Genomic DNA, 22,494 nt, shown 5'->3' with positions numbered 1-22,494 from the left:
GTGCAGCAACAAAGATCCAACTCAGCCAAAAATAAATAAATAAATAAAAATTTTTTAAAAATGTTTAGTTCAATCCAATTCATATAAATTAAACACATACACACAAAACCACGTTACATATTTTACATATATCATACTTATCCTTACATACGAAGGGGAGTGGAAATGGGTATCACAAAAAGAGAAGGAAATAAAGTTAGCAAGAAGGGCTTCACTCAAACAATGATAATAATTGGCTAAGAATTTGTTAATTAAAAACAAATTTAGTCCCTGTATAAACAGAAAATGGATTCAAAATATACAAATACCTCAAGTAGTGCTTTATTGTTGAAAATCATTTTCTCTGCCTGCCATTCCATCAATACATATGGACCACTTTCTATGGTCGAGATGTTGAGTGTACAGAACAATGTAGAACCTCAAGGAACTTAAGAACTGCTAATATTTATTCAGCACCTATTAAATGCTAAGTTCTGCTGAAGGTATGTTACATACATTGGAATTAATTCTCACAACTTGATAGCAATTATCATCCCCTTTTCAAAGAAAAGGAAACTAAGGCTAACAGAAGTCAAGAATTTTACCCAAAGACACAGCCAGGAAGTAGCAGAGCTGGAATTCAGACTCAGGTCCCTTTGTCTACAAAGCCCAAGTCCTTTCCATGGAATCACATTGTGTGCAATCTGGTATTGGGGTAAAGTGGCGATGGAGATATAAAACACGTACTCCTGTTCTTATAGTATCTCAGTGCAGTTACTATAAATGTTGTATGGACCATGAGCTCCTTGAGGGCACATACCAGTTCTCACTCATCCCTACAGCGGCAGCGCTCTGTACAACACCTGACTTCACACTCTTGTCAAATGAAAAAAGTAATAACACTAAGAATAGAAGAGCATATTGTCAGCTGAGCTCTCCGGCTAATAGCTTTCCAAATAAGGCAAATGTTTTTGTATTCTCCTTTTATATACAGACTAGGCAGTTGCATAGACCACCACAGGTATTGACACTTAATTGGTTTCACATGATACAGTAAGCCATGCACCAGCATGTGCCAAAGAAAATGCTTGCCCACTGTCTAGAGTTGGAGATTATCTGGGTTCTTCTACTTAAGTAAAAGGGTTTGAATCCAGTTACTATATCCAGCTTCTGAATCACCACCATCAACACCATCACCCCACTACCATTATTACCATCACTACTGCCATGATCGTCAAGCATATTCTATGGCCAAACCCAGAGCTAAGCATTTTACATGCTTCATCTCATTTAATAACCTTATGAGTTAATGCCATTATTTATCCTATTTTACAGACAAAGGAAGACTCAGAGAAGTTAAGTTGCTTGTCCAAGATCACATAGGTAGTAAGCAATAGAATCGTATATTCATCAGGATAAGTTAGAATATGCTTCGATAACAAACGTCTCCCAAATCTCAGTGGCTTAATTTTTGCAAAGTTTGTGACAGGTCTGAGAATCTTAAAGCCAACCATCCTCCATGCAGTGACTCAGAGATCCAGGGGCTCCACCATGTCCACCTGAGGCCTGCATATTTGCAGACTCAAGGGAAGAGAATGATGGGCATCTCATACAGAGACTTCTCATTTCCTCAGCCTGGAAGTGACTCACATTACTCATTATTCTGTGGCCCAGATTAATAACATGACACTGTCTAATGGCAAGGAGGCTTGGAAGTGTTGTCTCCAGTATACCAAGAAGGAAAGGAGAAGTATATAGGTGAGTGCTAGAAATATCTACCACAAATAGGGACTCCAAAGGCCTCTTGGTGCCTGGAGAGACCCACATTCACCATGAATGTTAGATTTGACTTCTTGAACACTTCCATGGGAGCTGGGGAGGATTATCACGTGCTGTGCCTAGACCCTGTGCTCAGACCCATCCAAGACCACTTGCGTGCATTATCATCTAACCCTCACAATAACATCACAAGATAGGCACTATTGTCCCCATTTTCTAGATGAGGAAACTGAGGATCAGAGAGGCAAGGTGACTTTCCTAAGCAAAGCTGAGACCCAAAGCAATGATTTTCTACCTCCAAAACCAAACTCCAGCAAGATCACAAAATAATCACATTCACTCATTTGTTGCTTTACAAAATGCTTCCAAATGTGTTCTGGATTTTTGATTCATGACCGTCCTATAAGGTTGGTAGGAGCAACCCCATTTCACAGGTGAGGACGCTGGAGCTCAGCAACGTTAAGTACATCACCCAAGAGTTCCAGGATTGGGAGAATGAAAGGTAGGCACCCCCCAACCTTATCATGGCAGCCCAATCACTGGTGAGGAGAGAAGGCAAGAGACATTCCAAACCTTACAGAGTTCATGCTCTTAAACACTTATAAAAGCTTTAAGATCCAGACAAAATCCAGACCTAAGTGCAAAGGTTACTGGAGTTGGGATTTTATTGCCAGATGTAAATCCGTCTTCTCTAAGACCTGCTCCAGGTCCCTTGTGCCTCACTTGAAATATTTCATGTGTGCGGAATGGATTTGTTGGCTCCCTGTTGCCTTCGTAAATTATGAATTCCAAATTTCGTGGGGCCTGGATCCAGCAGAGGTAGTTCTTGCTGCCCCCCTCCAAGCCCTGAATGGAGGACAGCTTCGTTTCACTCCTGGGGATTGCCCTGATTTACTCTTTGATCCACCATTTTGGATTGGGGAGGGTGGTGCTGCTTGGTTCATAACAGGTGACCCCTCAAGCCTCAGTGCCCAAGTTTGGACCATCACCCCATCATTCTGTGGCCACAGATGATTGGTCCAGCCATAATTATACTAGACCAAAAATGGACCAATCAGATTCTCCCTCTCAGGAATATGACACTTATTAAAAGGGACATAGCTATTGGAGGCCGAGACTGCTTAATGGCAGCCTTCTGGAGAGAAAGTCTTTGAGCCTCTTGCTGAGACCTCTGGATATGTTTCCCTAAAGTGGGATTTCTAACTCATCCTTTCATCCACTGCTCATTTACCTTTTTGTTCTTAACCGAGCCAGGCTCCATCTGTTGCAGCAACCTAAAGAATCTTGACTAATACCTGTGTTAAGCACCCACCCTCAAGACAGAGACACATCATCTTCAGCCTTCCCACTGCCCATGACCTACTTTTCTGTATTTCTCTCCCAAACTCAGCAACTTTAGTCACTTTCTTTTGGAGCCCCTACAGAATGGTACCGCTTGGAGGGTGGGATAGGAAAGAAGCTGACAGTGTGTACTGGGTAAGGGTCAGAGCTCTAGAAGATGCTGCATCTCATCGGCTTTGTCATTTATGACACTGCTAGATCCCAGAGCAGCTAATCAGAGACTCAGTGGGACCCAACACCCTTTTCAGTCTGCCCCCATCACCATCTCTGGCCCCATCCCCTTCTCTGGCCCCATCCCATCCATGCCTTCCCATATACCCTATTATGATCCCCAATATCTCACTTCATGGCTCTGCCTATGCTGATTTCCTCTCTTACCTGGAATGTCCCCTCCTCCTTCTCTAATCAAAAACCCAGCTTGCCTGTCACAGCCAGATCACTTCCTGATCTTCTGCACAAGCTATAAGGCACAATTAGTTAAGATTAGTCACTCCCATTGCCTTTTATGCTTATTCTCCCTCATTACACTTAACGTGTTATGGTATTATTTTCTGATTTATTTCATGTTTGTGCCCCCATTGGACTAGTTGTTATTTAAATACGTCTTCCTTCATAGGATTAATGCCACCAAATTACCTATTATGTGTCTATGTAGATAGAGGACTTCTAGGTTCCTTCCTTCCTTCCTTTCTTTCTTTCTTTCTTTCTTTCTTTCTTTCTCCATCCATCCTAAAACAAGAGATGCAACCTCATGGAGGAAAAGTCTGCAAAGGTCCAGTTCTTAAATGCTTAAGTAGAATGTATCATAAATGCTGCCCTGTAAGTGTGCCTAGCTCTGCACATAACTAAAGGGGAAAGTGTACAGAGTGGGGTGAGAGAGAGTAGAAGATAGGGAGCCGTGTAAAGGGAAGGCTAGCAAAGAAGAAAGAAGATCAGTCTCAGTAGCCTCTCCTTGTGCTATTAACCAGCTTCTGTGTGACATAAGTCCTTTTAGAACATGGTCGTCCATCAGGAGGGCTCATTCAAATGTCCCATGGGCATTAAGAGAAAAGAATACTGATCTCTGTGCTGAGGAATAATACACACGTGTCCAGAAGAGGAATACCTATGTGCATGTTGGAAAGAGGTACAAGTAGACGGTCAAGTGAATAGAAGGATACTCATTGTGTATAAAGTAGCAAACATTTCTGAGTGGTCACAATGTACCAGGGACAGCTCTTTGTGCTCTACCTAATAATTTATTAAGTCATCAGAAGAAACTGTGGTAAGCTTGTTATTCTCATTTTCTTGATGGGGAAATTGAAAAACAGGAATTAAGAAACTTATTCAAGATAATCATGGCTGGAAAGTGTTAGAGCCACAATATAGGCGGCCTGTATATCATGCAATACATATAGGCTGCCTACATCCAGACCTCCAACCCCCATGCTATACTGTCATTAATTGTGTGTGTGTGTGTGTCTGTGTGTGTTTGAGAGAGAGAGAGACAGACAGAGAGAGACAGAGAGGCAGACAGAGAGAGATTGAGAGATTATATATAGTTTATACTTATATGGCTTATATTAACACAGAAAATTTCTGGAAGGCAGCCAAGAAACTGTTAGGAATCTGTGCCTCTGGAGAGTGGGGATGAAATAATCAGATGACTTACTTGTCTCTTTGCAACCCCACTACACTGTCTCTCAGGAATTCATTCAGCTGTAAGTAATAGAAAACCCAATTAACAGAGACTTAAACAAAACCAGTTTATTTGTCTGACATAACCAGAAGTCCAGAGGTAGTGTTTTATTGGCTCCCTGATAACAGGGCTACTTTTGTGCAATTATCTTGACCTTACACTCTTGGTAACTCTCCTTCCTTGCTTTATTTTTTCCTCTACAGCATTTATCTTCGTCTAGCATCTCTATATTTTACCTGTGTACCTTGGTTATTGTCTGTCTCTTGCACCAGAATGTCAGCTCTATGAGGATGGGAAATTTTTTTGTTCACAGCTGTACCCCAGCACCCTAGAATCCTACCTGGTACAGAGTTAGTGCTCAATAAACATTTGTTGAACCAATGAATGAATGAATGTTGCTGCTTCAGTCATCACATCCATGTTCAAGACTGAAAAGAGAGGGCAAGTGCCACCATTGCTTCTGTCCTCTTTTATCATGTAAACAAGTGCTTTCCCAGAATCCTCCACACAGACTTCCTCTACATCTTATTGGCCGGAATTGGTTCACATGGCATGCTCCTGTTCCCCATCCAAAGGTGCTAGAATCCAGGAGCCGGTGGTTACAACTTCACATGGCCACCCCAGCCAACATCAGGACGTGCTTAGCCAGGAAGAAGCAAGGAGTGGGTATCAATTAGACAAACAATCATATCTCCCACAGGTAATCTGGCTTTTTACCACATGAATATTCTACTTCAATTTTATATGTTCCTTTTTCAATTTTTTTTCTTTTTTAATTTTTTAACTTTTTAAAATTTTTATTTTATATTAGAGTATAGTTGATTAACAGTGTTGTGTTAGTTTCAGGTGTACAGCAAAGTGATTCAGTTATACATATACATGTATCTATTCTTTTTCAAATTCTTTTCCCATTTAGGTTATTACAGAATATTGAGCAGAGTTCCCTGTGCTATATAGTAGGTCTTTGTTGGTTTCTCTAATTTAAATACAGTAATGTGTACATGTCAGCAACATGGATGGACCTGGAGATTATCATATAGTAAGTGAAGTAAGTGTGGCAGAGAAAGACAAATATGATATATCGCTTATATGCAGAATCTAAAAAAAATGATACAAACGAACTTACTTACAAAACAGAAACAGACTCACAGACTTAGAGAACGAATTTATGGTTCCGGGGCGGGGGGAGAGTGGGGGTAGGGATAGATTAGGAGTTTGAGATTGACATGTACACACTGCTATATTTTACATTCTTCTTGAATATGGATGTCCAGGCCACACTTGAGGCTTGCTCAAATTCTCAGAGGGCGAGGCTGGGCGTGTGTGCTTTTTAAAGATGCTCAAAAGATTTCGATGCACCATCCATGATAAAAAGAAGTTTCCAGAGAGTCTGCACTTATAGGTAGCAGAGGAGTTTTTAAGTCCTGGAAAAGGAAGTGTGACCTGACTCCAAGAGAGATGTGAGCCCAAGGGACCTTTGTAGATCATGGAACTCGGGCTCTCCATTTTGCAGCTGAGTAAACTGAGGCTTCCAGAGGGAGAGAGAATTGTCTAAAGCCTCCCAGGCAATCAGTGGCAGGGCCAGGGCTAGATTCCAGCATTGTCTCTCAAACCAGTGCTTTGCTCCCATAAACTCTTGGCCACCTTTTTCTCCATCATCAAGTGTTTACAGCCACGGGTGGGATCCTGCCGTTACTCACATTTAACTTTTACAGAGAAACAACCAAGTATCAACTTTCCCTTTCTCCGTTAACTGCGTAATCTACAGTAATAAATTAGTCCCCAGGCAAAAAGATGCCCTTAATCCCCACATTGCTTTTTCATATCCCTGTGGTGTTTATAATGTAAAGGGAGTTTTAGTGGTTAATATCACTCTCAGGCTTCCCCTTTATATATGTATAAATTTATATTTCATAATTATAGTTGCAGGTTTCCCCTCTGCTCTGCCCCTGCCCTTGAGCTAGAGAGTGACACAGGAAATGGTTTATGTTCTCCGGTATACACTGACAGTCTAATCCCGCTTGTGTATTTCATGCTGTCTCCGTCAAGTTCATTTTCTCTCGGCTACTGTGCCCAATGTCTCCATCTCTGCAGACTCGAAGCAGCATGTGCCTGGAGCAGATATAGGCATCCCCCCCTCTGAAGGACTCCAGCTTTAGGGCAGAGGGTTTCAGAAATGCAGGTGAGGAGACCCAAGGTCCTGTTGGTGGATTTTTCACTGTTGATTAAATGCCTCATACTCGGCGCCGTGCCTGTGTGATTGCTATGAACAGTGCAAACTTTCTCTTCTGAGCTCTCTGTTAGAATAAACCTGAACAATCAGAAAGCAGAAGCATGTGTGGCTTTAAAACTGCCAAGGGAAATCTGATATAGCAAAAGGCAAATGAAAGAGCAAGGTACCACCTTCGCAGAGATGGGAAGAGCTGCCAGGCTACCTCCCAAAGCCTGTATAGAAATCCAAGGTCAGACTTCATGCTTTCTTGCAAAAGGTGCTAGAACCCCTGAGAGGAACAAGCATCAATTCAGAGACCCGTTGGTTCCCGGGTTGTCTCAAATGCTAATCGGTTATGTGACCTGAACCAGAGGCTTAATCCCTCTGGACCCCAGTTGCTCATTTATGAAAAGAGTATAAGAAAACCTCCCCTATTTAACCTCCGGAGTGACTGGGAGAACAGAAGAAAGCAACTTATGAACGTGTAATACAGGTAATATGGGTAATGTAATACCCATGTAATATGGGTAGATTTGAAGCAACTGAGTCATAGGTGCCCTAAAATTCCAGCTCTGTATTGCTCCCTCCCCTATGCCCATCAGCCAATATTTATAAGAGATGTATTTTCCTAGCCATTTAGACATTATATATGGCCCTAGTCTTCAGTCAAAAGCAAATGTAAAGAATATCTGCTGAGAATCCAAGGTGCTGGTGTCAACAGGACCAAAATATCTATTTAGCTGCTCCATTTTTTTTCATTTCTATGCAGATATTCGGTATTGCATAGACTTAAAAACTTAGGGAAAGCCAACCACCTGCTATAAAAAAGAACATAGCAGCAGTTCGGATCATCTGTTTATTAGGTGAGGTGGTTATTTCTTGAAACTGCATCATCTCAACAATTAAGCATTCAACTGGAAATGTTATTTTCCCCAGACTTTAAAGCCAACAGCTTGAGTTCAAGCCCCAGATTTTCAGAACTAGCTCTATTACACTGGGCAAGTTAAGCTCTCTTAGGCTCAAACTTCTGTAAAACGAAACAAATGATATCTAATTTCAGGTATACATTATAGCTCAACTGTAAACCCCATGGGGACAGGGATTTTCATAGTCTCGCTGCACTAAATCCGCAGCCCCTAAGTCAGTGCTCTTAAATAACAAGCGCTCAATGAATGCTTGGTGAAGGAATGAAGGAAGGGTAACATAAAAAGTGCTTAACCTCATGCCTAGAGTCTTGTGAGCATTCAGTAAACATTAAGCCGCTTTCCCAAATTATTACGGTGCTAGATAAGTGATTTCAGGATGATGCTAGAATATTTAACTCATTCAAATGCAGCGTGCATGAGGTCAGGAACCTGTTTCGTTTAGTGTTGAATCCTCACCTCCTTGAACCATGCCCAGCATTCAGTAGACACTCAGTAAATATCCGTTGAATGAATGATATGGGCTGTTCTTCCCAGACAGACCACGTGCTAGTTGAAGAGAAGGACCAGCACCGGGATTTTCTTATATTCTCACCCGGACTGTGTGTGCACAAAAGATATTCAAGCATTCATAGCATGGGAGGACTGCAGACTATCAGGGGCTCAAGACTGCTTAGAACCACCACCATCTGTCAATTACACGTAAGTGTCATGGGGGCTATACAATAGTTTTGACTCCAAGTAACAGAAACATCTTCTATTACCCCTGAAACTCTTCCTGCAGACAGAATTTCGAGAGAAAATTGCATGAGAAAATACTCACTGAGAAATTCCACAACCTCTGTCATATGAAAAATGTCATGGAAAAGGATTTTTCTTATAAAACAGCAACTTATGAAAGCAATCAGTGCTGGAAAGCTCAAAGATAGATGAAGAAAACAAGAGGAACAGATCCAACAGCTCCGGTTTTATGAATAGACGATTCCACCACCCCACTCATTTGTAAGATTCTCATGAGATCTTTTTTTTACAGCAGGTTATGAATCATCTTCATGATATCTTTAAATGGATGATCAATACTATATTTTCCCATAAAATGTTTGGTTTGAAATCCGATTTTAAGTGCATTAGAGTTTTTGTGCACCGAATGGGTGAATGCCATAATAAATTGTCATCAAATATGAAAGAAATATAGCAGAGATTAATTGCTGTATTTATTTATGAGTCTATAAAATACCTTGTGACGGTCCTGGCACATTTTTGGGATACCAATTTGAACCTTCAGGAAAGTTAAAAGCATTAAAAGAGACTGCAAGGAGATTTATTATCAGAATGTTTTTAATTGCAGACCCAAGCAGACATGCAGGTATTAGAATGGCTATGCCCTTAATGGGCATGTCTCATGTGTTTCTCTTTTTTTTCCCCCCTTTAGAAATGATATACTTCCCATATTTTTATTGATTTGTGAAGATTTGTCATAAATTACTCTGGCCAGCACGTGACATCACAAATGGTCCCAGCTTCCCTAAAGTAGTGGGCCCCAGGTGGCACAAAAAAAAGAAGGCTCCTGGCCAGTTCTAATGCTCAGCTCTAAAAGTAGGAGAAACCACAATGAAAGAGAATACCGGCAGAATGCAGCTAATCAGACAAAATGTATATGGCTTGAAGCTGCTCGTATTTTAATTGAAGCCTTAAAGTCTACGACAGTGAAATCCTTTGGGAAGAAGAATGACAAAATAGCATCTTTAAAAATTGCCTGTTAGCAACGGTCCAGTTAGATTGCTGTATGCAAAAACGCACAGTCCCTGGCTAGAGTCAGAGCCAGCACCAAATCAGCTCCCTTTCCCACTTGTCTAAGCCATGACTCTGTCCCCTAAGTGTACACTCAAGACCGCTCCTAGGCCCTGTCGCAAAGGGGAAAAAAGACATGGCATCTTATCCTAGCAAGTCCTTATGTGTGACTTCTTTCAGGTCTTTATTTTTTACGTGCATATTTTTTCCCAAAGACTTTGGCTTCAAAAGCTGTTCCCCGGCCTTCAAATCCATACATCTGTCATTAACTTTCAATTTTAATTCCTTGAGATGCCTTGAGCTTATCATTAGAAAGATATCACCATCCAGAAGATAAAAATAATCAAGAATTTCTATACATAAAACCTGCTTTGTAAGTGAGAAGTTAATGTACCAACCCCCTCCCCCAGTCTACTGATGCAAAAACAAAGATTAAAATATGTATATAAGTATATATATAAATACATAATTTGGTTAGTGACTATATATATACAGTCATATATATGTATATCTTTCTGAAACTAGTCACTAACCAAATTCCATTAATTGTTTTATAAACTGTCATAGATATATAGACATAATCTTGGCTGAATTTCTTAGAGGTTTTTTGTTGTTGCTGGTTTTGTGTTTTTTTGTGTTTTTAGTTTTTTTTTTAATATTCTTATCCATCACAGCTGGGTCTGTTTGCTGTTTTCTATTTTAATTAATGACCATCATCAAATTTCTAAAACTCCCGAAGTATTACAGAAGCTCTTTCATAATACAAGTTGATATAAAAGCACATAGTAGAGACCCTGAACGAGTGTGCTTACTGCAGCATCTCTTTAGATATTTTCTCTGCTAAATTACACTGTGTTATCCCAGGGCACGACATCTCCAGCTGTATCTGGCTTTATGTATGTTTGAAATAAGGTCTTGTGGAAAGACCCAAAGTGGGGAGGTCTGAATTCTGGTTCCTCCTCTCTCATCTATCGGGTTATGTAATCTTAGATTTGCTTCCCACCTCTCCAGTTTCCTTATCATGAACCTTAAGTAAGGTAAAGCAGGGGTGTTTAGGATAGCTCCCAAGCATGCTACAAATGCAAAAGAATAGCAAATAGCAAAAGCTATGATTTTTAACTCCAAGCTCAGGTTTGTACCTGGCTCACTGACACACCGGGATCGCTGCATTGTCTCGTTTTTTACTTTATCCAGAAGTTCATTCTTTCTTTCTATTTGCCACCTTCCTGACAAGCAACAGCAGCACCCTCCCTCATCTGGGAATTATTGCCTTTTTATTTTCCCCTCCTGATGCCAGAGCTGCTGCTGACAATATGTATTCAGGCAAGGGGGCTCGCTGTGTTTCACGATCAGATGCCATGCACACTACTTCCGTCAAAACAATTAGTGTTCATTTCGGTTTTACTCGGGGAGACCTGCGGTGACTGATCAGTATAAATTATAGATGCTTCTGTCCAGATGCACTTGTTCATTCATGCATAGATTTGAGGAAATTTCATTCTTCCCAGTTCAAAAACCGTCACTAAAAATCTCATACTTAAAAAATATAATTTAGCACATTTTCATCGGTGTTATTTTATCCATATACTTACGCATTCCATCTGTGATTTGAGGCATTTGAAGTTGATTTGGGGCATTTGGGAGTGATCATCCCCTCCCTGTAAAATGTGCTGTCTTTCTAAATCATTAGGAAATGATGGCTATTTAACTCAAAATAGTGCAATGTGATTTTTTTGTGTGTGTGGTACCTGCACTCAGGTTTACTGTCAAGACACATCCTTTACTCTGCCGGCTCAGGACCTTCAGTGCATTTCAAGCAAAGCAACATGAACTTCAAATAAACGATGTGGATTAGTGTTCTCCCTCCTCCAAATAGGCCTTTGACTGTTGACTTTGTTTTAATGAGCAGCTAGAGGAACTATCAGGGCATGTGGCATAATACAACGAAAGAATCTGTATCATCTGTATAAAACACGTTAGGTGGAATGACTCCCTTGAATATAACTGGGAGGGTCTGTATTTCAGAGGCTTATTTACTTGCTTCAGTAAAATTCAATGCGTACACATAGACAATTGGGCATTTTTCCCGAAACTAAATTAGTCGGCGCTGAATAAAGCAATGAAAAGCCAGCACGGTGGAGAAGCTCAGAGCACTTTGGCTGCAGAGGTGAGTGCCTGTCGACAGTCAGGAGGACGAGAGCAAATTCCACGGCAGTTTCCCTGAAGCACCTTCCAGGAAAGACTTCTTTTCACCTGAGGTTTCTGCCAATCAGAGGTTGATACTGGTTGAACCTGATGGTTTGGTTTTGTAATGAGGGCCCCAAAATAATGGGAAAAGGCACACTTCATAGGACCCCTTTTTAGGGAACATAGACCCCTTTTTAAGTTGGTGACAATCAAATGTCAGCGGCAGCAGGTAGGTTTGCTTTGGGTGCAGCCTCTCCCCAGGAAAGAAATGCTAAATCAAGGTCTCCCATGCCTGGAAATTGCAGCCTTCCTCCCCAAGACATCCTGATACCTTAAAGCAACTTTGGACACAATAGAAAGATGCCTTAACAGAAAACCTGCTCTTTTGTTTGTCTTCTTTTCTGCAGATGAAGAAAAATGCTGAAGCATCTTCAGAGTCTCAGCTCCCAATTCACTTCACCACTGTTCTTCCTCCTCTTTTCTTTCTCTTTTGAAAAATCTTGTTGCTTTTCTCGAATCCTAGAGAGCAAAGACAAGAGGTAGGCCTGGAGGCCCTGCACACAGCATTGATACCGCAGAGGTCTTATAAATCAGCTGAAAATCAATAAATTCTATATGGTAGTTTCTCCTTTGCAATCAGATTGCCAGGGGACAGAACTAATGCTTTTTCTTCACCACCCTCCCCATTTTTATGTCATAAGAAGAAAAAAAAAAGTCTGCTTAGGAACGAATGGGCAATCAAAGTTGCTGAGTAAGTATTTCAACTACCTAATTTTATTACTTTACAATTGACATACCTTCCCTCTGGAAATGTTTGCAATTAATTAATTAGCAGTAATCTTCCCCAAGGGACTAATCTAATGAATTCTCTCCAATTCTTACGTTTAAAAAATAGCTTAGATGTATCCAAGCTGCAAACGTGTAGATGGCTCCAAAGTGCATTTTGAAAAATCGAGGGATCTTATCTATTACGGTGAATTTTTATCACTAAATCAATCTGGCGATAACTATAATTCTTTTTCTAACTAGGAGTTTCCCGGGTTGAAAGCAAGGTTTCTCCAAGGTAACGACACTGTAGCAGCAGCCAGGAAACCTCGCTGGGTTTGTTCGTATTTAGAATGGAGCTTGTCCTCCTGTTAATAATCTCTTAGGCGGAGGAGTCTTCGGTTTGCACTTATCCAAGCTCGGTGCGCGTTCTGCAGAATATGTAAAGAAAAAAGAAGCCGATCCTTCTAAAGACGTCGCTGGCTTCCGGGCCTACCAGTCTCCTCTGAAAGGTGCCGGAGGAAAGCTCACGGCCAGGGATTCCGGGCCAGGGCCCCAAACCTTGTCCGTCCCTGGGCTCCCTCCTTGCCTCGCCAGAACCCAGGGCAGAGATCCGGGTTGTTCCTAACCTCTGCGCCACACGTTCTTGCGTTTCAACTAGAAGATAAAGCTGGGCCCTTGAACCACCCCAGCCGCCCCGATTCCTCCGGGGAGGTGCAGAGAGCGCCTGGGGGAACGTTTCTGTAAACTGTAAAGCGCGGTGACCCCGTGAGTGAAAGGCGAGGCATTCGATCCCGGTAGCATCCCCCGAAACGCCACCCACCACCACCACCAGGCCGGCAGCCCCTTTACGCCCCCAGACGTCGCAGGTCAGAGGCCCTCAGCGGGGAGGCTCCGGGCCTGGGGATTGAGCCTTTGGGAGTGCAGGATCTACGGTGCTTGCAAACTGCCGGCCGCTTGCCCGGGAGCCAGGCCTAGAGGACGCGGCCCCCTCCCAGGCACCAACGAGCTCGTCCGCCCATCAGTGCCCTTTCGAGAGCCCCTGGGATGGAGGGGGTGGTCAGACCGCTAGGCCTAGCCAGGCGACCCAGCGGAGCGCAGGGCATGGGCCGCCCTCCCCGCGCGCTGAACCGCGGCTCGCCAGCGCCACCCCCAGCGGAGCGCAGCGGCTGCAGCTCGGCCCCAGCGCCTTTCTGCGGCTCCCCGCTGCCCCGTGGACACAGCTCGCTGTGCGCACGAGGCAGCCGAGTCTCGCCTTCGGAGGAGACGCCCAGGAGTCTCAGCCCGTGGCCTGCAGATGCCGGGGGTCAGACTTGGCGCCTTTCCTGGCAGAGTCCGAAGGGGGGATCTGAACCTTGACCTCGAGGGGGCGCTATTCGGCCTATTGGAGGGCCTGAAAGCCGCAGAGAAGCCCCGGGGTCAAGGCCCTGGCAAAGCCCCGGGCATGGAGAGCGTGCATCGAGCTAGAGTCCTAGGGAGACTGGGGCGGAGAGCCAGGTCCCCGAGGACAAAGACGGCCGGAACAGTGGGATCCACTGACGCTGCCCAGTGCTGCCCCAACGAGCTCGGGGCCTGTGGCGCGAACAAACTTTCCTGCAGCGGAGGGGCGGGGGCGGGGGCGGCGGGCTGGAGGCTTCTCCCCCGAGCTTCTGCTCTCCTCCACCTGCCAGCTTTCAACCTCCGCCCAGCCTTCGCCCACCCCTGTTTCCTCCCCTCCCCCGCGCGCCTCTATTCACTTAGACTTCTCATCTCTCTCCTCTCCCCTCCTCCTTCTCCCTCTAGCCTTTCTCCCCCACTTTTCTCCTGTAGTTTCTCCTGTCTCTTCTTTTGTATTCTCTCCTCCCTCGCTGCCCGGTGCTTCTCTCCTCCTCCGGGCCGCAGGGGAGGAGGTAAGAGCGCTGCGCCCGGGGCCTGCGCGGCACAGTGGGAGGCGTTTCTGCTACTTCTCCCGGGTAATTTGGTGAGATTGTATGTGCGCGCGCGCGTGAGTTTAAGGCGAAAACGGTAGGATCCTGCGCCAGGCAGAGAGGGTCAGGGTCTTTGACTTTCCTCACCAGCTGCACAAACCTCCAGGAACAAGTGTGAGTGTGGTGAGTGCGCGCGCGCGCACGGGCTGGCTGCGCTTGGCAGGCTTGGTGGCCCGGGGCCCCAGGGCTCGGGGGCCCGCCTGGCAGCCCGGGATTACCGTGACGTCACATTGAGCCTCTGGCCACCTTGGACTGGGGCACCTCGGGAGCTGCACGGCCCCGCGCCGCGCCTCACCTTGCCTCGCCACCGCGCGCTTTTGGAAACCCGCATCCTCTCCCTTCCCCTGCCCATCCATGGGCCCTTCTGTCTTCCGGACCACGCGGGCCGGAGGGGACCCTTCTGGAGCGCAGGGCTCGGCAGCCGGGCTGCCTTCGGCTCTGCCTCCAGTCGCGCCAAGCGGGCGGAGGAGCCGGCGCTGGGCACCGGCAACCGTGTAAGGAACCGAGGCCGCGGACGGCTGGAGGCGCAGAACCGCGGGGCAGAGGCGGGAACTCGCAAGAGAAGAGGGAGGTGGGTCACGGACAGCCACCATGTCCTTCCCGCACTTTGGACACCCTTATGGCAGCGCTTCCCAGGTAAGAGCCGCCCCCTTGGGGGATGGGGGCAGGCTGGAAGGAGGGAGCGCCTAGTGCAGGAGCCTGCTCCTAAACGCCCCCCTCTCCCACGAGTCCCCGGGGAAGTCAGAGAGAGCGGGCACCTGGGTAATGTACCACCGACCCCTCTGACAGCCCCAATCCCTGGCTGAGAACGTTCAACTCCCCCAGTGTAAGCTGGAAAATCGTGGGACCCGAAACTTGGGCACTCTGGCCACGCGAGCTGCGTGAGGTGGGTGGGAACTCGGGAGTCTTACAGAGAGGCCTCCTTATTGTACAGATATCCGAGGTGGCCAGCAGAGTCTCAGACTTCCAGTCCAGAGCCCTGTCCGTCTCACTGTTATTCTGGGCTTGTTCGTTTGTTGTCCTCTGTTCTTTTCCTTCCCTTTCCATGGGCAGGTCCAGGCGCTCTGCTTCTGGTTCCTTCGATTTTTCCAGACCTGGGTGGGTACTGTACAGTGACAAGGTTTCCTGGGGAAATTCTGGAGAGCCCTCCCCTGCTCAGTTTCTCTGCAGAGTGCCAGAAGGCTAGTCCCACTTGACCTCTGCCCCGCTTTGTGCTCTAGGATAAGTCTCCTACTCTCTCTAGCCCTCATTCCCTATCTATAAAATGGGAGCAGGAGTGAGACGTGGTCTCCAAGACTACCTTCAAGTTCGGCCTTTGTAGGATCCTGTGACTCCGGGGAGGGAGAGTTCGCGAGGGAACTGGCCGAGGCTGGCTTCTGTAATATGGGTTTTAGAACCTTCCCATGACCCGGAGCCCCTGGAACTCTGGAGCTTTAGCAGAGGTTTAGGAGTATTTATAAAGGCAGTTTGGATAAATTGCGTCTACGGATAATTCCTGACCCAGTCCTCAGCAGAACGGTCAACACAAGTACAAGGTGGCATTTAGTTTATATTGAATGAAGGAATGATCTGGCAGTTCCGCCGCTGGCTCCCGCCAGCCCGAGGCGCCGGTCTCTGACCTCCGGTGCCCCCTCTCTCGCCCCCGTAGTTTCTGGTGTCTGCAAGTTCCAACGCCACTTGCTGCGAATCCGCCCCGCGCTCGGTCCCAGATGTGGCCTCAGGCTCCACCCCGGCGGCCGCGCTCTGCTTCGCACCCTACGACAGTCGGCTGCTGGGCAGTGCGAGGCCCGAGCTGGGCGCGGCCTTGGGCATCTATGGAGCTCCCTACTCGGCCGCTGCAGCTGCCCAGAGCTACGCAGGCTACCTGCCCTACAGCCCGGAGCCGCCCACGCTGTACGGGGCGCTGGTGAGTAGCTGGGGTGGAGCCTGGGTCTGTGCGTCAAAACCTACCCTCCTGGGGGCAGGATCGGCAGGGGCGAAATCCAGTGTGATATCTGCATCTAGGAAGGATGCACAACTCCGAGGAAAGGAAAAGGTTAGGATTGTATATAAAGAAAAAAAAAATCTTTACAGTTTACAGGAGTCCGTCCTCTTTAGAAAGCATCTGTACCTCTATTAATTGCGTGGGGTAGGCAAGTCATCACTCGGCTCAGGGTACACATGAGGAAACTGAGGTGCAGAGGGGCTCGAATAACCTTACCCAAAGTCACAGAGATAGAAAGGGTCAGGGAATAGCTCTGGAAGGGGAGTAAAGAAAGTTCCCCAGCTGGTGGGAGGGGGGAGGGGCTGGGGGGCACAAGTAGTAACAGTAATCTTCACAGCTAATATTTAACTACTGCTTATTCTGCACCAGGAACTCTGTCAAGCATTCTTCTTCAATAACCTCTAGGCATTATTGTTATCCCATTTTACCAAGGGGAAACTGAGGCATAGAGGGGTTAAACAACTGTGCCCAAGATCACACAGCCAATGCGAGTGGTGGTACTGCAATTGGAACCAGACTTGACTCCAGAGTTCACACCCTTAGCAACTCCCCACCCCTCCTCCTCCCCAGATGTAGTTCTGAATTCTTCCTTCCTCCCCGACCAGAATCCACAGTATGAATTTAAGGAGGCTGCAGGGAACTTTACACCCGGCCTGGCACAACCAGCAGCCTATTATCCCTATGAGCAGAGCCTGGGGCAGTACCAGTATGACCGGTAAGGCATGGGGCATTGGTGGCTGGCATCGCAAGTCCTTTCCCCCCTCCCTGGCCAAGGTAGGACCAATCCACAGAGCATGGGGGGCTGTGTGCTAGGATGGGGAGCAGAACCTCACTTCCAGGACGTAAACAGTCTCCTGACTGCAGCCCCAGGTTCCTCACCCCAGAACTGTGAGCCAAGTTCTCCCCCAGGTACGGAGCGGTGGAGTTGGGTGGCGCTGGGCGCAGAAAGAATGCCACCCGGGAGACCACTAGCACGCTCAAGGCCTGGCTGAACGAGCACCGCAAGAACCCCTACCCCACCAAGGGCGAGAAGATCATGCTGGCCATCATCACCAAGATGACCCTCACCCAGGTGTCCACCTGGTTCGCCAACGCGCGCCGGCGCCTCAAGAAGGAGAACAAGATGACTTGGGCGCCCAAGAACAAAGGCGGGGAGGAGAGGAAGGAGGAGGGTGGAGCAGAGGAATTGCTGGGCTGCCTAAATGGTGACACCAAAGGTACCGAATGTTCACTGCCCCAACCTGCGTGGGTTTCCAGCCATCAAGCAGTTTAATTGGATTTTTCACAACCACCCCGTGGGGGTAGCTTTTATGAAGGCACCCCCTTGCTTACCCTTGCACGTGCAACCCCTGCATGCCTCGGGGCCTTTGCCTGTGTGGTTCCCTCTGCCTGGAATTCCCTACAGAGCCGGCTTCTTCTCGACTTGAAAGTGCCACCTCCGAAAAGCCTTCCCTGGCCACCCACGCCAACTAGCTTCCCAAGTTATTCTCTATCACGTCAGCCTACTTTATGTGCCATACTTACCCCCTCAGGGATGTCACCTCCCCTAGAAAGTGTCTTATCCACTGCTGTAGTCTCTAAGTTCCTAATACCTAAATGCCTAAATGATGTCTGGCGCATAGTTGGTACTCAGTAAATATTTTCTCAATTAAATAATACACACCAGCCACCTGTGGGTGTTGGAACTGGGTAAAAACTTTCCCTTGCTTTTTTAAGGCTGAGGAACTGAGATCCAGGTCTTAGGCAGCGAAAAGTGGACATTTCCTTGGGGTATGGGAGGGGAGGAGTCTTCCAAAGGGTGGGGGCAGGTCTTAGGGGCGGGAATTCTTTTCCTGCGGCGCGCCGGCAGCCCGGGGGCAAATGTAGGAGGCGGTGTGGCCATCCTGGTGAATTACACCGAGAATGCCCTGAGTGCAGAGCGCGTTTGCTAAAAGCTTCTCAGGGATGGGCACTCCCGAGGATTTCCCTTGGGGCCTGGGGCTTTTCTCACTCGCTCCTGATTTCCCGCAGATGTTTCTGCTAGCCAGGAGGCTCGGGGGCTGAGTGACCTGGAAGACCTGGAGGAAGAAGAGGAAGAGGAGGCGGATGAAGAGGAGGCAGTGGCCACAGCTACGGACAGGCTGGCTGAGCTCCATCAAGACACTCAGTCGCCGCCGGCGGCACAAGGTGCCGCAGCTCGAGAGGGCCGGCTGGAGCGCAGGGAGTGCAGTCTGGCGGCGCCCCGCTTCTCGTTCACTGAGCCCCCCAGGTCGGGAGAAACCGACTTCCTGCGGGCCGAGCCAGGAGGCCGCACTTTGACCATGCACTACCCCCGCAGCGAGAAACCGCGCATCTGGTCTCTGGCGCACACTGCGGCAGCCAGCGGCGTCGAAGGGGCACCTCCAAACCTGTCCAGGCCGCGAAGTCCTGAGTGCCATCTGATTCCCGGACAGCCTCCAGGCCCCGGCGCGCGACCCGCGGTCCCCAGGGACTCCGCGTGCGAAGAGTCTTCCCGAGTAGCCAAAGCCTTTGGAAACCCCTCGTTTGCCCAACAGGGCCTGCCTCTGGACTGTGCGCCGTGCCCGCGGAGGAGGGCGCCGGCAGTGCGGTGCCAGTACCAGTCGGGCGCAGAAGGTAGTGGACCCCCAACGGCGCTGGGAGCGTCTGTCCAAAAGACACCTTCCCCCGACACACACATCCATCCACCCACCCCCCGGGTGCCCAGCCGCTGCACACCCTCTCTGCCTCTCCAGCACGCCCAGGTTCAGACCTAGCACAAGATTGTCTCACAGCACTCCTTGAAACAGAAGCTTAGAGATAAAAGTTCTAGTTACCGAATCTTAAAACCAAATAATAGTACTAAGCTCAGAATGAGACAGTAACTTGCCTAGAAAACCCTTAGAAAGTCATTGAAGAGATGGACAGCTAATATCTCGCCACTGGTCAGCCCAGTGTGCCAGGTGGACACCACCATGACCCTCTCCGGCACAGGCACCCTTGTCCCCTGCCTGCCCTTCAGAGGAAGCCAGCTGGCTCCTGCTGTTCGGGTACCAAGACTTTGCTAGGGCTAGGCAGGTACCAGGGCTTTCCCGGAAGTCTGAGGGGAAGGGCCAGATACCTACAGTCGGTTCAAGGCCAGTGCTTAAGTTCAGCTTGCAGCCCTCTGTGCCGCCCACTAAATCCCTAGGGGCGTAGCTCAGGTGGGTGCTGTCCCTGGAAAGCCCCGCACCCCCCACCAAGAGCTCACCCCCAAGCAGGGCAGGACCGCCAATCAGTGTCTCCTGCCCCTGGCTGGTTCTGTGGCTGTGTTTGGTGGAAGGGAATTTCACCCCACAAAGGGACATTCCCGAAGCATTTGGCAGCCTCCAGCAATTACTGTCAGATTCTGCTCTTTGAAGTAATTTCTCTCAGGATTAGCTACTGGCTTAGAAAATTGGGTTACACTGTTATTTGAATTTACACATAACGGGGTCCAAATGTTACCTCTGGCAAGCAAATTGCCTCTAGACCTTTGATTCCCTTTGGATGAGACATCACTGACCTCAGATTTCCTAGGAATCACCACCAAGTGGCCCTCGGGTTTTAATCAACCTTTCCTCTCTCAGCAGGTTAGCGCAATGGCTGCGATTTGCAGAAGAATCTTGGAAATAAGCCCTACTTTTTGGAACTCACCTCCACACTAAGAAGCTGAGAGACCTCCCCAGGGTCTGAGGCTCTCACTTTGCCTAAGAGACAGACACACAGAAACCCTCCTACCGGCCCTCCTCGCACGCAGAGCTGGGAGTGGCTGGCAGACGTGCATTTTGTCCGATCCCACGGAGGAGGTGGCAGGGCACCTTGGGGAAGGTCAAGTGGGAAGGCTTGGCGAGTCTGCACCGTGCAGGGACTCAGCATCCAAGTCTCCCTCTCCCCTCTGGATTCGGGGTCTGAAGCCACTCCCTCTCCTGCTCACTCCCATCACCCTCACTTTGTAACTTCAATGCTGACTTGGCCCCTAAGGACCACGTGGGTCTTCTCCCCCTCCCCACTCCTTGTGTCCTTAAAAATAATCCAACCGAATCCAAGCTGTGTGGCCTCTTTGCGCCAGGGGAGCCTAGTAAGGTCGGGGTGGAGGGGAGGATGAAATGTGGTTCTGGGGACAGGATGCAGATTTCAGTCCCTTTCGGAGCTGGGAGAGAAACTGACAAGGGAATGGTCAAGGCCGCGGCGCCTGCGGCTTAGCCCACCGAACTGCGGCCCCAGCCGACTCGCAGAGCCCGGCAGACGCCCGGCCGATTCCTGGGAGTTGGGGAGGGGGGCGGCAACTGGGGGCAGGGAAGGGGCGGCGTGGAGCCGTCAGGATATTTGTGTGGAAGCTGCATTTGTTTCCGGGTTCGTACTTGGGTTTTAAGTTTGTTGGGAGGAGGGGCGATGGCGATCCTCTTGTCCGTCCCTGGGCGCACCGCTGGGACCCCCGCGCTCCTCCCCTCCGCCCCAGCGGCCAAGTGTGACAGCTTGCCGGGTCGATGAGAGGCGAGAGGGGGCATTCTTTCCATTTAATCTAGTGCCAGCAAACACTTCCGGTACAGGCCAACCAATGGGAGCTGACGAGCGAGGAAGGGGGCTTTGTCCCCCTGGCTAGCAGCGTCTGGAGTAGGGCTGGGGAGTGCGGGGGCGGAGATGAGAGATCTAAAGATGCCGATGCCAGCCCTGAGTTCGTGTCCTCGGCGCAGTGGCTTCGGCTTTAGCCAGCGAGTGCGTTCGCCGCTGCACACAAGGAGAGACGGAGGCGAACGCGGGACAGCGCCCTAGTGGGGAGGTCCGGGGAGCTGATGCAGACGGGAAGGCAGGAGGGAGGGCAGCTGGGGTGTGCGCCTAGGGGCTGGATCCTCGGGAAGCTGTGTCTCCACTGTTGGGCTCCAGCCAGGCCTGAGGTGGCTGAGTGACAGCCTTCCAGACCAGCGCCTGCCACCTGACAGGCCGCTGAAGTCTGGGACGGGAAGGATCCGCATCCTTGGGAGGAGATTTTAAGAACCTTGAAGGCTGCAGAGAGGAAAAGAGGGGGTTAAAAAAACCTGAAGGGAACAGGCCACCTTCCCCCCACCCCGCCCCCCGCCTTCTTTTCTATAGAACAGTCAGAGATAATGAATTACAAAAGCACAAACCCCTTCCTCAGATGAGGAAACTGAGGCCAGATGGGAGGGCAGGGACTGGCTCAAGGTCACAGAGAACCAGTGGTGAAGAGGGACCGAGCTCTCCATTGAGGGTTCAAGGCCCCTTTTAGCTCTGGCTCCCCTCCCTGGCTTCCTATCGGGAAACCACCTCTCTGCTTTCGTTTTGCTTCTGGGCGACAGCTGCTCCTACCCCCAGCCTCCCTGGGGACACTCCAGTCGCCCTCACTGACCTGCGGCTTAGGGTCCGGGAAATTAAACTGCGAAAAGATAAACATTATTTCCAGTCGGCTTTGCGGGATTAACGCTTGTAATAAAGCGCATTAGCTAGAGGTTTCTTTCAAGGCGCTCTCGACCCCAGCCCCTCCTAGGGGGCCAGGTAAACCCCTCGGGAGGCGGCTGAGGCTGCAGAAGCTTGTTCCTCGGGCCTCCAGTTGGGAGCGGGGCTCCCGCTAACCATTCAGTGGAGAGGAGAGGGGCCCTTAGCATCACATCGAGTCAGATTTCCAGATGGGAAAGTGAAGGCCGGAGAGAAGGGACCCACCTAAGCCCGAGGTCACGTGGCTGAACCAGGACAGTGGAGGATGGTAGTGGGTTTACCTGCACACTGCCTCCAGCCATTCAGCCTTTACAGAACACTGAGCCTTGCGAAAGGAGGCCCAGCTATCAAGCAGGACCTCTAGAGGTTGTCTCTCTCTCTTGTCTGGGAGGTCCAGCCTCTCCCCACCACAACCCAGAGCAGGAGCCTGCGGCCCAGGG

At 48.6% G+C, this 22,494-nt stretch overlaps 1 protein-coding gene across 1 annotated transcript; it reads left to right on the top strand.

Annotated features, from left to right (window-relative positions):
• The first annotated feature begins 15,213 nt into the window (after nt 1-15,213).
• Nucleotides 15,214-21,312, top strand: IRX6 (iroquois homeobox 6). Its single transcript, XM_057533700.1, has 7 exons — nt 15,214-15,258; nt 16,271-16,528; nt 17,212-17,321; nt 17,516-17,823; nt 18,617-19,219; nt 19,605-19,660; nt 21,154-21,312. Exons 1-7 carry the CDS (start codon nt 15,214-15,216, stop codon nt 21,310-21,312), a joined length of 1,539 nt encoding a protein of 512 aa, XP_057389683.1.
• Nucleotides 21,313-22,494: the final 1,182 nt, after the last annotated feature.

Source organism: Balaenoptera acutorostrata, chromosome 19 (assembly GCF_949987535.1).
Source record: "Balaenoptera acutorostrata chromosome 19, mBalAcu1.1, whole genome shotgun sequence".
Classification (NCBI taxonomy): Eukaryota; Metazoa; Chordata; class Mammalia; order Artiodactyla; family Balaenopteridae; genus Balaenoptera; species Balaenoptera acutorostrata.
The sequence above is the reverse complement of the archived record's forward strand: the minus strand, read 5'-3'. Positions and strand labels throughout refer to the sequence as shown.

Excerpts from the sequence above, each read along its gene's own strand:
- IRX6 (XM_057533700.1), top strand. The coding sequence starts at position 15,214 with ATGTCCTTCCCGCACTTTGGACACCCTTATGGCAGCGCTTCCCAG. Across the intron at positions 15,259-16,270 it reads CTTATGGCAGCGCTTCCCAG|TTTCTGGTGTCTGCAAGTTC; the intron begins GTAAGAGCCGCC and ends TCGCCCCCGTAG. Across the intron at positions 17,824-18,616 it reads CCTAAATGGTGACACCAAAG|ATGTTTCTGCTAGCCAGGAG; the intron begins GTACCGAATGTT and ends GATTTCCCGCAG.